Source organism: Austrofundulus limnaeus, unplaced genomic scaffold (assembly GCF_001266775.1).
Source record: "Austrofundulus limnaeus strain Quisiro unplaced genomic scaffold, Austrofundulus_limnaeus-1.0 Scaffold1252, whole genome shotgun sequence".
NCBI classification, from domain to species: domain Eukaryota; kingdom Metazoa; phylum Chordata; class Actinopteri; order Cyprinodontiformes; family Rivulidae; genus Austrofundulus; species Austrofundulus limnaeus.
The window spans coordinates 54763-69422 of NW_013953654.1; the positions used below are offsets into that span (position 1 = coordinate 54763).

The following is a 14660-nucleotide window of genomic DNA, read 5'->3' on the forward strand; positions in this document are numbered from 1 at the left end:
TGTGTGTGTGTGTGTGTGTGTGTGTGTGGTCTTGTTTTTCCTACAATGTGGGGCCCAGTTTTAAGGAAAATGCAGCCTCGTGGGGTCCAGGTGCTCCTTTGGGCCCCACAACTTCGGAGGCTGATTTTGGGTGGGGGGTTGGGTTTAGGATCAATGTGTGGATTGACTTTAGGTTAGTTGCAGGGTCAGGTCATGTCACCTGTGACATTAGCCTTAGGGTTTGTGGTCAGGGGTAGGATATAAAATTATCAAAAAATGAATGGAAGTCAATGGACGGGCCCCACAAGGATATAAAAACAAGTTTGTGTGTGTGTGTGTGTGTGCGTGCGTGCGTGCGTGCGTGTTTTTTATTTATTTATTTATTTTTAAAGCACCAATTTAAATACCGTTTAGGAACTGGTATCGTTTTGAAAGTATCGATTTAGCACCGGTATCGATTTAAACCTTTTCAATACCTAACCCTACTAGAGAATAAACATGTCCAATAACTGCTAAAATGAAAAAACACATTTTGTCCTAACTTTTTATTCTGATATTCATTACCAAAAGCAACTACTTCCTTCAGTGTGTTCTTTGTAGTTTAACGAAGTAGTCTGGTTATTAAAGCTGCATAGCTCTTACCACACATACAGTAGCTAACAATAAAACACTGCTAGAGCTGCATAATATATTGTTTGAGCATCGTCATCACAATGTACCTGACCGCAATAGTCACTGCAGGTCCTGCGATGTAGGATGCAAATTAAAACAATGTGTTAACTGTAGACTACACCACTAAACCAGACGTCACTGCACTAAACAATCTCATGTTATGGCTTTTATTTTGGTGGGCTGTTTCCATCAGCCACTCACTTTGGCTGAAATACAGCCAAAGTGAGTGGCTTCATGTCAAAAAAAAAAAAGATAAAACTTATTTTGTTGTGAAACTTCTGGGACAATAATGGCAATGTGTTTTTCAAAGAAGTGTTGGTGAATTCTCAAGCTGTGGAGGAAAACGATGAGGGTCTTGAAGAAAAAGAGGAAGATGAGCAAATTCACAGAGAACTAAAGGAACAGAAGGAAAATATGGTTGGTATGAATGCTAATATTAAAACATGACAACAGAAAAAAAAACGTGGGAACAGAAAGCAAGATAGAAACGGAGGCGACATGCTAGGTGACAAAACGCAATTTGGGTTTTCATGTGGCTGAAGGACACATGCACTCAGGTCCCAGCACAATAAAATATAATAAGAATAACTCTGAAATACAGACAAAAGCATACTTGTAACAAAAGCACGAAAAAAGATGTAAGATCGGTGCAGGTTCATTATCGACAAGACGCCACCTTCATTTAACGTGTTATTCAACTTGAAGGAAATTTCGTAACTGATTAATTGATGGATGCAGTTTTGTATTTTATACTTTCTGATCATTTCAGCCTTAAAGTTTGAACAGAGTAAGAGTTGGTGTGTGTCTTATCATGTGTTCTGTCTTTAGCTTAAACAAAAATGAGTTACGTTCTACGCCTGACGTAAAATGTAACACCTCCAGGGGTTTAACCAGGAAGAGATGAACATTATAAGGTCAATTCATTATTATAGCAAAGAGGTGTTTTTAGAAGAAGTTGTCAGTGTGTTGCAGAGTCTCTGCTCGGAGCAGGGCTCCTGTTTTTTGTTTTGGTTTAGCTCAAGGTCTTATGTTGAGGCCGGCTGGGTGCTGTACTGTGAACCTGATTGGAGTCAAAAGATTGAAAATAAAGTTTTGACAAGAAATCCAGTTGTATTCCTGTTTATTTGGACACACCATTTTGAACGACAGCTTTTTCCTACAAACTCATCTACTGAAAACTCCTGAAAAGTCAGTTTTTTCCAATATTGTGCAGCCCTATACACAGCCTAGTTTATTCTAATCACATAAGGAAAAGGGGGCCACAAACACTATAAACAGCAGTGACAATATGATCCCTTCCATTACCATCTTACCTCCTCTACATAGTCATGTCCCACAGGCTGGATGTCCCCCTGACCTCCTCCAGCTCTGTCATCTCTTTCAGTCTCGCTCAGTAGCTCCATCTTCTGGACAGACGGCTGAACAGGCTCGACCACTTTAGCTGCCACAGCTGCTGCTGGAGCACTGGTCGGTTTATTAGCTGTGGAGCAGGTCAACATTTAATACAGGAACTTTATGCTTTTCATTCTGTTGCTTACATTTTTCTTGCTTTAACTTAATGAACACATTTTAAATATGGACGTGTGGCAACAACATTAGTAAATTTAAAAGAGGAGCGAAACCTTTTTAAAACCTTTTGCAGGTTAAAAATGGGAGCTTTAGCATCATTTTGTGCATTTTGATGCAGAGAGAAACAATATTTTTAAAATAACATTTTAAAACTTACAGATAAGCATTATTTTGGAGGGAGCTGATTTCTTGATTGGTGGGGTTGTTTTGGCCGAAGTGTTTGCAGCCGCTGGTTTGGCCGTCACTGCGGGGGTTGTAATAACTGAGGAAGACGAGGAGGACGACACTGTAGGTTTCCCTGCTGTGGAGGTTGTTATTGCTGGAGCAGAATTATTCACCAGAACTGGCTCAGTGGATGGGATCGGTTTTCCAAGCTTGGTGTGAAGTTTCACAACCTTAACATTGTTGACAAAATGAGAGAGAGAATGTTTTTTCAACAATTTAAAGCTGCGGACGAAAAAAACTTTTCCTAATCCTTTCAGGAAGGTTTGTTTCTGAGTCTTAGAAGCTTAAATGACACGATGAGCACATCATGTTCATGTTCAGGAACAAAGACATGCCAGCTGCTTAGACTTTGTGAAGTATGAATAATTAAAGGACATCTGTAAGATAAAAAAAAGCATGAATGCTTGGCAAACCTTCTGGTGTTTGGCCCCGCGGATATGTGCAGCGTAGGCGTCCACTCCGGTGCACGACACATCACATAACTCACAGCGTAACTGGGTCTGGACTCCTTTGGGCCCATTGCTGGTCCCGCTCTGTCCCCCTGCCTTTAGGGCTGCTTCCTTTTTCTTATGCTTTTGGCCTTCATTGTGTTCCCTGTAGGTCTAATGCAGTAAATCAAACCAGTCAGCGTAAAAGCAAAAACCGAAGTATCTCTGCAGTTAAATAATCTGAATTTCAGATGTGTTGCATGCATGACACGTCAACATTTCATATGTATTTTAATATTAATTTGCAAGTTGATAAATTGCATTACAAACTGTAGAAGCTCTACTTAAAATCTCCCAACATTTGACCTAAAAATATAATATTTTTATTATCCCTTACCTGAGGGCCTGCGCAGCTGATCTTGCAAATGTCACAGTAATGAAGCTGAGGCTGCTTAGGAGGCCCCTTAGGCCTCTGCAGTTTGTTCTGGTGAAAAGTCGGCTTTTTGTAAGAGTTTACTGTCGGAGCCGTCACCATGTTGCTCCCTGAGTTACTCCAAGAGGAACTCGTCAGCTGCTTGGGTGGAGGCTGAACAGGGGTCTGAGGTTGATGGGGCTGCTGAGGGGGAGGCTGGGGTTGGGAGAGGGTCTGCTGAGTCGGCTGGTAGTAGGAGGGGGTTGGCGCAGAGGTGTAGCCAGTAGAATCATAACTGCGGTAGTTAACGCCTGGGGTGAGAGAGCAAGAAGAAAAGGCTGAGAAAACTTACAAAAGAAAAGAAGAGAAGGAAATAGGTCAAACATGAACAGTTGCAAATAATTTCATAAAAAGCGAGCGGCTCCTTTCATTTCTCCAGGGACAACAGAGGGACTGACATCTACTCTACAGTGACTCAGAAACTAGGGCTGAACCGATTAGTTGAAATAATCGATGACGTCGATTATGTAAATTTGTCGACGCAGATTTTTTATTATCGATTCGCTGTATTACATAACCACCACGTGAATGTTCATGCAATTCCATTTCGGTACCTAAATGCATCATTGCGACCGTATTGGCATAAGAGTGGTGAGTTTTCCATGCTTGTCCTGAACGCAGCATCGCGCAAGAGCGTAATGACGTCAGCAGCCGCTGCTTCAGTTCAGTCTGAAGCTTGAAAACAAGCCTCGCAACTCCTGGAGTAAAATTTACTGAACAGACCTCCTCTGAATTATCTGGTGGATTAATTATCTTGTAAACATGACGTTCACTTGCTCAAAGTAAATAAAGTACCACCACTTCCTTTATTTTATCCACCATTAAACAGAGACCGGTGTTAGGTGGAGCCACGTTCCCCCTTCAGACGGTTCCCCCATCAGACAGTTCCCCCATCAGACAGTTCCCCCATCAGACGGTTCCCCCATCAGACGGTTCCCCCATCAGACGGTTCCCCCAGCGTCTCAAACAACAGAGGAGCTTCCCGACACACGTCTGACCTAAAGAGCACAAGCAGCCAACAAGTGTTGGACGTGTTCTGGATGTTCAAAACGTAGCTTAATAACTTTTATTTATTTTAACTGCATCCTCTTTTGATTATTTGATTTAAACTTATTTGCCTTCCATGGACCTCCATCACACATTTTTCTAGTGGGGAAATGACATCAAAATAAATATGTGGAGCTGGATTTTAATTTGTGCAATAAGACAAAACAGTCTTGTTGTTTTCAACAGTTTTCACCTTAAAGAAATAAGTTACACAACTGATGTTACAATACAAAGAGTTGGATGTTGTCTTGATATTTGTTAAATTTTATATATTGAGAAATACGTTAAATAAAAATAATAAATAAATGTTTTTATTATAGTTTTTCCAGAGTGATTTGAATTTTGCATGATTTAGTTCATTTGTTAGATTGTTAACATCTTGCACTATATTTCTTTTACTTGAATTTTATATGCTCTGGTTGAGATTTTATGTTGATGTTAAATTTTTTGAGCTTTTTTTGTTAAAGAATTGACTCTAGAGTGCATATTTTGTGTCCATGAAAAAACTATTAAAGAAAATATTACAATATTAAAGAACTGTTGTTGTTAATTTGATGAAAACATTTTAAATTTCCAGTGCACTCACATCAGAATAACTTTTAGATTTGTTGTTAGAATAATCAATTAATCGAAAAAATAATCGTTAGATTAATCGATTAGAAAATAATCGTTTGGTACAGCACTATCAGAAACACACTGCAGAAAATAAATGTCACCAGTTTCTGTAGACAGCATTAAAATGTCTGTGACATGCATATCCTTCAAATTCAAAATGTCAAAGGAAACATCTTTATATTTAAGAAACTTGGCATAATACACAATTTTACTCAAGTTGTCACAAAACTGGCAGATTTTCTTTTAAGTTTGGCTCTGCCAAAGAGAAACAAAAATTATCATCAAAGAGGAACTCTGTAATAAAAGGATAATCTGCTCTTTGTTTATTTAAATCATATTAAAATCTCTCTGATAGTGACTCAAAATAACCTAAAACAAACCCACCAGCTTCTTCTCTACAGTCTGTTATCAGCCATCGTGGCAGTGCTCTGTTCACATGCAGACATTCCCCTTTGACATCACTTCCTGTTACTTCACATACGAATATCTCAACAACTGTTCATCTCAGCACTGTGATTTTTTTTTTACAATATGTCATCAATTTTATCTTTCAAAAAATTCATTCATATTTATTACAAAAATTTGATGTCACAGGCACTTTAAGCACAGAATCTACTAGTTCTCACTGCAGCTGTCTTAATGTTTCTAAAAGGAGTACCATGTTCTGCTTGTGAGCACAAAGAATATTTTATCTATTATTATTTTAAGTCTATCAATTTTGTTCACACAACATCAAAATATTACATAAAAATATCATTTAGCATCTGCATTACTTTACAAAAACCTCTTTGTCTTCTCTCACCAGAGTAGGAAGAGGCTGAGACGGTGCAGCCAAACGATGAGCCGAGGGTGTAGGATGAAATGGGCGCTGGAGGCTGCTGGACACTGGTGGACATAGGGTAAATGTTATAGCTAGTCGACACAGCGCTGGAGGGGACCAGGGGTTTCAGGGCCGTCACCTGCCTCTGTGGCAGAGGAGGCTGATTGTACACAGTGGAAGGAGCCGGGCTGTACGCACTCTTTACTCCTACTGATACAGATATGGAAGACAGAAGCAGAAAATGGCAGAACATTACTGCAAAGGAAGACACACTACAGACAGATACTGCCGCTTCTGGGACTGCTAATTTCCAGAGGCTTTATGGTAGGTGAGGCAGGATACTGATTTCACTAACAAATGAGCATGAAACACATTCCCCAAACAAACATTTAACATTTATGACTTCAACCAATGTCAACACGGAGGCGTTCAACATTTATTTAGCAGATAAAGCACACAAAATAACGTAAATAATTAAATGTTGAACTAATTTTCCCTGACTTTTTAACACTCTCTGCAGGTTGTTTCAGAACTGCAAACACTTAGAATGAGTCGGCAACTGATGACTAATAAATAAATCTATTTCCATCTTTTTAATTGCTAGTTGCTGACTGATAGAAAACGTGACGTTTCACTACCACGAAATAAATTAGATGCAAAAGCGATGAACAATTGCTGACGTTTTTACAAGAGCTCCACATATAAAACATTGTTACATAAAAATTGTAACTAAATATATGAAGATGACAGCCCTGGATGTGAGGTGTTTAAAGAGCTTGTGACTAAGATTTGTCCTGAGAACAGATGAAAACAAAACAAAACAATAATTAGAGTCCTGTAACTTTTCTAAACATAGAGTTTAATTCAACGTGTTCAGTATAGAAGACAAAAAAACATATTTTATTCAACATTAAATCCAACTAGAGATGGGACAAAAGTTCTTTGAAGGAATCTGAATCTTGACAAGCCGTTTAATTTTGAACAAATGACATCATCACATAGGGAGATACGTCATTATGTGCCGTACGTGAAGATGTATCTCTGTCATGTGGACAGAACCGTGTGTTTTGTCAAGCTAAACACCCCATCCTATACGTCCAGTGGTTCCCAAAGTTGGGGTTGGAACCCAAAGTGAGGTCCTGAAACATAAAGGTGGGGTCCTGAAAAGATTTTCTGAATTGATTACACTAAAAAATGAGAACTAACAACAATTATTTTGCCTTTGTTGTTACAAAAGAGTAAGGTTAGTGTCCTTACAATGGAGAAAAATAGCGTAATGAATATTGTTACTTTGCCCTTGTTTATTTGACATGAAAACAATGTTTATCAACCAACAACAGCTGGGGGCAAAGGTCTCTGCTGTTGGTAGTTTGTGGGTCAAAAGCTGAAAAGTTTGGGAACCACTGCTGTACGCCACCCGTTTCCCTGTTTTCCTTCGCCTCAGTGGAAAAAGTAAAAGTATTTTTGTTGTATGTTGAATTTATATTGTTTTTTTAAAGAAATTAATAAACTAACTGAACTGAACTGAAAAAGTAAAAGTGGAGCGATTGTCTCTGTGGTTGTGGAAGAAAACAAAGATATTACGAGTAAATAACATAAATACAAAACTAGCAGCGGCTCTTTACTGTCTGCTCCTCGGTTCTCATCGTTCCACGTCAAGAGACGTTCAAAAGATTTGGATCGTTCACGAACATCACATCTCTAAACCATACACAGATCACAACATTAAAATAAATGGACTTACCAGTCTGGTAATAGTTATCTGTGGCTGTCCTCTGAGCCGGAGCTATACTCGTCTGGTAATACTGTTTGTTGTCGTAAGTCGTCGCAGCAGCAGGACGAACGTAGCTATAGTTGTCCTGTTTACAAAAACACATTAAGTCCAAATATGAAATAAAAAGTCAATAACTTCAGCAAAACATGCTGCGAATACATAACACGTATATTAAAATAAACTTGTGTTCAAGCCTGTAATTTGTTAAGGAAATTAACGATGCAGCCCGGACATATTTGTGATTTTAAATCAATATTTTTAGTCTCTTTATTTGCACCGAAATTACAGCTGTTAAATAAAATATAATGTGCAAAAACAAAAAAAAAAAGAAGCAAAGAGAAACTGACCATGCTAGAGTATACCTGGTACGTCTGAGGGGTAGTGGTGGGCTGTGGTGGATCTGGCTGCCTATAGGTGTAATCTGGAGGTGCTTGGTGGCTCTGGTAGGTGGGGTAGGGGGCTGAGGCCACAGGCTGGGCTGCCTGGACTGGAGCTGGAGAGTAGGACGCAGTGACTGCATGAGCCACAGCTGGTGGCTGCTGGACACTGTAGGTCGCTGTAGATGGGTGGGAGTAGGCTGTGGGAGGCTGGGTACTAAAAGAAAGCAGGAGGAGAGAAAAGAAAGAATGAGTGAAATTGTTAAAAATAATAATAATAATAAATCCCCCCACCCCAAAGGTAAAACTAACACCATTCTATTTAATCTGAATTTTACATTCCTGTATTCTGGCCCCAGATTTGTACAACTTGTGAAATCCAAGTTCAGTAAATAAACTAAACACCAAAAAGGCAGATCCAGAACAGCTTCTATTTCTGGTTATAGGCAGCATTTTCTACTGACAGTAAGTGATGTTATCAGCATTTCTGTTCAGATTTCAAAGTCAAGGAGGACACAAATGAGAGGACTAAAATAAATTTATTGAACAATGAAGCTCTGTATATAATGCAATGATTACTCCACATTGTATAAAAGTTTGAGGAAAAGCATATATAACAATAACAAATGCTTTTTTTTTAAAGAGCAGTTAGAATACATTATGGTCACCCATCAAATATATAATTTTATCAAATGACATAATGGGCATTTTATGATTTGGTTGATTATATATAAGTTATGTAAGACTCAAAAATACATCTTTAAACATTCAATCAAAATTTGTTAAGAGAACAAGTTTATAACCTTAAAGGAATTAGGATTTTTGTAAAATCACAATTTTGAACCAGTTTAAAAGGAAAGAAGTACTTTAATTCAAGGAATACAGATTGATGTTTAAACTGCTGGAAAAAACTGTATATTTAAGAAAATATGCTAGTTTGTTAAAGAAATATATGATACGTGTGTTGAACTGATGTTGTGAAGGACCTGATAATGTTTTTGTCAGAATTTTATTTAGGGGGAAAGGGGCAAATCTTCTTCTGTCTGCTTTCATTTCATTTATGACTTGTGTTTTTTTATTGTATATAGATTTTCTTTTGTTTATTGTATGAATGAATGAATGAATGAATGAATGAATGAATGAATGACACCCTCAGGTTATAAAAGTACACATGCAGTAAAATCAATACCATTAAATTAGGGGTGCACCAATCAGTTTTCTGGCCGTTCTTTAAAAGGTTTGACCTTCCGATTCTGATTTTGGCCGTTAGTGATTTTTTTTTTTGAATATCTGATACTGTCGGTGTTATAAAGGTCACAATACACCTTCAATGTTCCAATCTTATTTTATTAAAAAACACTGAACAATACCCTTGAAACGATACAAAGTTATTGTACCTGACATTAGATAAGAGCTCACAGCAGTGCAAAAGGGGACAGTGGCTGATTTTCAGACCTTTGATAAGAAGTCGATCGTTTCCACCAATCTTATCCAAGTATCGGCCAATTTCCCCTAATTAAAGAAATTGATTTGATTTGATTGATTTATTTATTTAACAGGAAAAGATTATTAAAAATCAAGCCTGACTCAGCATAATTGCTGTTTTACAGCAGGTTCCTGTTCTGCAGCACATAAAACACTCAGAAATACAGCATCACAATCACATCATTATACACCATAGACACAAAGACAAACAAGCATACCAAATTTCAAAAAGGCAGCATTTGCAAAATAGGACGTCTAAATATGAACACAACAAAAAGTGTCCAGCAGATGGCAGACAAGATTCTTCTTAAAGGGCTGTAGTTTTGAAATGGACTTTATGTTTTGAGGAATGTCATTCCATGCTTTAGTATAAACATAGAAGAAAGACCTCTGGCCGTAACAGTTTTTAAAAGTTGGTAATATCAGTTGTCCTTTTGTAACAGATCTAGTTGAATGGCCACTTCCAGAATTTGATTTGGGCAACAATGCACAGAGAGTTCCATAATTGGCACCTTGGAAGATCTGAAAATATAAATTAATATCACTATACAAAACATAATTCTGAAAAGTCYAGGCATCAGACAATGAAAGAACTGTACAGTGATGAGTCCAATCAGGAAGTTTTTTATGAATTTTGTAGGCCCTGTTGTAGAGCCTAACTATGGGTTCTAAGATTACATTTGTTGTGAGAGACCAAACAGGTAAACAGTACGACATGGTTGAGAGTATAATGGCATGAAGARAGATATTTGAAACAGAAGATGTCAGATTGGATCTAATTTTTGAATAAACATATAATTTCTGTTTCAACTTAGTGGTTAAGACTTGATGCACCCCTACATTTATTCCTCAAAGAAATTGACTGATTCTACAGTAAAATGGCAGATGTGGCCTACTATTTAAACAGGGTTTAAGCTTGATTATTGTCTAAATATTAACTAAATAAATCAGGGGTGTCCAATCCTGCATGGTGTGCTTGTTTCTCTCCTCAAACACACCCGGCTTATTCCGTGATTGAATTATCTCTTCGAGTTCTGCAGAAGCCTGTTAATCCCCCATTCATTCAAATCAGGTGTGTTGGATCAAGAGAAACCTCCAAAACATGATAGGGCTCCTCCAAGACCAGGACTGGACACCCCTGAAATAGTCTATCATGTGGTACACTGAAAATGTATCACACACTGATGCTGCGTTCACACCGAACGCGATTTCAGCTTCAAAATCGCAGCCAACGCTGAAGTTTGAAGCTTGTGCACTTTGAGGTCAGACGCAGGACAGCTGTTGAAGCGCTGCACGGCGACAGCCTCCCCGCCCCTCCCTCCTCTGTCGGATGAGGAAGTGGCTTTGCTTTATTTACAGAGAGCAAGAGCATGTCACGTTCATCAGATAATTAATTCATAATTAATTCACCAGATAATTCAGAGTAGAGGCTCACAGCTCGCTTACAGGACTATTTTTCCAGTCTGATGAGTCGCTGTCACGCATTGCTGCGGATCAGGACATGACTGCAGGCACTCATTTCAGCTAAAGAGCTCCTCTCCGTCTGTTTCAGGTTAGTGGACATCATTCAGTAAACTGTCCCATTGGGAAATACCTCTCTACGTCACACAGTGGAGTCTCTCTGATTGGTTGATGCGGCGCGTCGAGCTGCAAAAGTTCAGATTTTCTAACTTCAGCGATTTGCGCCTCAGCGCGTCGAACGCTCAGATCGTTCAAATCGTTCAAATCGCGCTGCTCTAATCGCGCTTGAAGCGCCGCAGCCCTTCCCGACGTTGCTTGAAGCMCGTCCACCATAGACTTTGTATGTAAACCTGCTGCTCGTGACGCTGAAATCGCGTTCGGTGTGAACGCACCATGAATGAGCCTTTTCCAAACGCCAGAGTCCTACCGCAATCTGAACATTTTCAGCAAAACCAAACAGAGCAAGAAATCAATCCGTTTGTTTGGACACTTCTCTGCTGACCTACATACCTGCTCTGTTCATAACCTGGCCTCAGCGTTAAATAATGCTTTTCTTTCTAAACCAAAACAATCCAACTAGTTCAATAATTCAAAGTTTAGTTAACCCTAACCCAACTCTAGATTTCTTTAACTATTAATTACAAATCATCTTTTTGTAGCATTGATAGTCAACATGTAATTGTCTGGGCTTAAAATAAAACTAACCCTAACCTTAAACAATAGATTCAAAGAGAGACTTTTTAAAAAAAAAGATAAGAATAATGATTACACAATAATAGGCGTAATAATAGGCGTTGTGTTGTGCATCTAGCTTTAAAGACATTATGAATTTGGTTCAAACAGGAACTTTGCTAATGATAAATGGTATTTTTAAACAGAAACAGCAGGATAAAATCTTGAATAGTACCGGTAATTAACAGAAAAGAGCTTCGTCATGGATCCACTTTTCTTTCACGGTAATTCTGCAAATAGACAAGAGTTTACTCAACATGACCCTTGGTTGATGTTGATCTTAGAAAAAGATGTTAAACTCTTAATAACTACTTTTCCCAATACGTACAAATGTATAAAGCCAAACAAAACAAAGCTCATTTATTTGCCAAAAACTCCTTTTTTAAACTCATTTTTATTATTGTTGGGTTTATCTTTTCGCTCCACAATCCAGGGGCAACAGCATTAAAGTGTTTGTGTCATGCATATCCTGCAAATACAATACGTAAAAAAAATAAAAATAAAAAAACATCTTTAATTTTTAAAAAACTTGGAATATACAAATGATTTTACACATTTTGTCACATAGCTGGCATATTTTCTTCTGAACATGGCTCAGCCAATGTGAAATAGGAAGTGGCATCAGAGGGGAAATCTTAAAGAAAGAAAGCTCTCCTGTCGTCGTTTACTGAAACAATATAGTTTGAACTTTGACTCTTCTTCATCTCTCTCTGATAGCGACTTAAAATAATCTTTAAAAAAAACATCAGATTCTTCTCCGCAGTCTGCGTCGTTGGCCATTGTAGTAATGCTCGGTTCATGTTCAGACATTTTCCTTTGTAATCACTTCCTGTTACTTCACATGCAATTATGTCAACAACCGTTCATCTCAGCTGTGTAAATTTGTTTTTGCAATGGATTATCAATGTTATCTTTCCAAAAATGCATTCATGTTTGTTCCAAAAAAAATTGATGTCAAAGGCACATTAAGCCTTGCATTTTCAGTAAATCTGCCACTCGCAGGTATAAGATTTACTGCATTTCAGCACTGTTTTAATTAGGGTTGTGTATTGGCAAGAATTTGGCGATACGATACATATCATGACAGTGGGTTCACGATACGATATAGCCCGATATATTGTGATACTATAAGCAAGGCGATATATTGTGATTTTTTTTTTTGTCTAAAAAGTTCTATTAAATAAAAACCTCTTACAGGGGAAAAAAAGAAAAACCAAAATTCATTGTCTCAGAAAATTCTAATATTACAGAGACATGCTTTTGATACATTTAGCGTGTTCTGCTTTGTATGTATTTTTTTGTTTCATATTTCATCCATGTTTTCAATTATTAGACTAAATTTGACAATAAATAGTTTGAAAATATATTTTTACAGCTTTTAGTTTTTAATATTAATTTACAAAATGGTCACCCAACACTTAACAATGTAGAGTAGCCCAAATGGCTGGCTCACTGCTGCCAACTAGCGGTCAGAGGCTGAACTACAACATAAAAATGAACGGCTGGCAGGAAAGTTGACATTTTAAACCTTAATAAAAAATCGATACAGGACTTTAGAATATCGATACAGTATCGGGAAATGAAATATCGCGATATTTCAGTGTATCGATATTTTCTTACACCCCTAGTTTTAATAGCCTTCTTTAAAAAAATACAATTAATACTGTATATTGATAAATATAAGCCTACATATTTTAATCTAAGTTACAGTAAATTACAGATGTTACTCATCAAGTTAAGATAATTAAAAAGCTTTAATTGCATAATTAGAGAGTAGCATGTTTACAGCTTAAAGAAGATTACAAACACAGAGAATAGTTGAAAACATAATGTTAAAGTTTGGGATAGGCAGACTTTGTGCACAGGAAAACGTGACTGAAATGGAATGTACGAGCTTATTTTCTTTTCCTTTTTTGTGCTGTGAGGAAAATATTCCTGTTTTCCAGGTTTGCTGACTTTTGAAGCACAACCAGGACAATAGAACTGGGACTTTTAGAGCTTTGACCGCAGAAAATAAATGTAAATATTGAACATGTAGCTACATGTCGGTCCTAATGATGATGATGATGCTGTCAAACCTGACAATCAATCTCACCTTGCGGCTGTCTCACTAATTAAACGGTTACCTCACAACCCACAAACATTTACTTTTACTCCGAGCCAAAGACTGCACTGTTCAGACATCGAGTAATCCAGGACCAAGCTTTAGCACTAGAATTCAAAACGCCGGCCGAAATATAAAACCCCATCACCCGCAGCAGCCTTAAACGACACGCATAATCCTGACTTTTCCATCTTTGACTTAAATTGTGACGTTACATGATGTGCTTAAAAAAAAAAACCGAAGCATCCACAGTTGCCTCCAGGCAGAGGTTGTCCGCACACTGGAGCTTTAATGTCGGTGAACACTGGCCTGCGAGCAGCCTCAGCTAATGTTAGCTAACCGATACCGAACGACCGGGTCAGGCTATAACATCTCATAAGAACCCCATGTCTCCCTCAAAATAATTCAAAAGACGGTTCCCGAGGGAAAACTCGCTTCATGGCAAATATTTATATTACTTGAATTACCTGTATTGCGGACCGGCACCATGTGTGAACCCGAAATAGTTGCTAGCAGCCATCTTTTCAGCTCCGGTACAGTACAGTACCAACCTGAGTGCAAACAGCAGCGAACCCGTGAAATCTACGCGTCAAGATAGTTCACCGTCTCTGCTGCTGCTTGACGTTAATTACAAAATGACTGTTGGACGGATAATAATAATAATAATAGCTTCATAAATCACAGCAAATAATATATTTTATATTAAAACGTTGTTATTTTATTTAAACCTTTAAGTGTGTGGTTTTTAAATCGTTTAAAAAGAAAATCACCCTATACATTTACCATTAAACTGAAAGCGGAAGTAGTTAAGGGGTAAATCTTGATTCGCTTATTTATTCTTTGATCATATTTTCTGGATGTCACTGAGGACATTTTCAGTCTTGCTGTCAGTGTGTTAAC

At 37.9% G+C, this 14660-nt stretch overlaps 1 protein-coding gene across 3 annotated transcripts in view; it reads right to left on the reverse strand.

The window, feature by feature from the left end:
• zfr2 (zinc finger RNA binding protein 2) overlaps positions 1 to 14299 on the reverse strand; it is a gene marked incomplete at its 5' end in the record, with an annotated part of 30950 nt that extends 16651 nt beyond the window's left edge. The window contains 8 exon segments of one of the 3 annotated variants that reach the window (XM_014031437.1): positions 1965 to 2131; positions 2378 to 2615; positions 2859 to 3047; positions 3271 to 3596; positions 5810 to 6037; positions 7572 to 7686; positions 7964 to 8195; positions 14228 to 14299. In XM_014031437.1, coding sequence (XP_013886891.1) covers positions 1965 to 2131; positions 2378 to 2615; positions 2859 to 3047; positions 3271 to 3596; positions 5810 to 6037; positions 7572 to 7686; positions 7964 to 8195; positions 14228 to 14299 — 1567 coding nt within the window. 3 annotated transcript variants of the gene reach the window in all.
• Between the last annotated feature and the right edge of the window lie 361 nt (positions 14300 to 14660).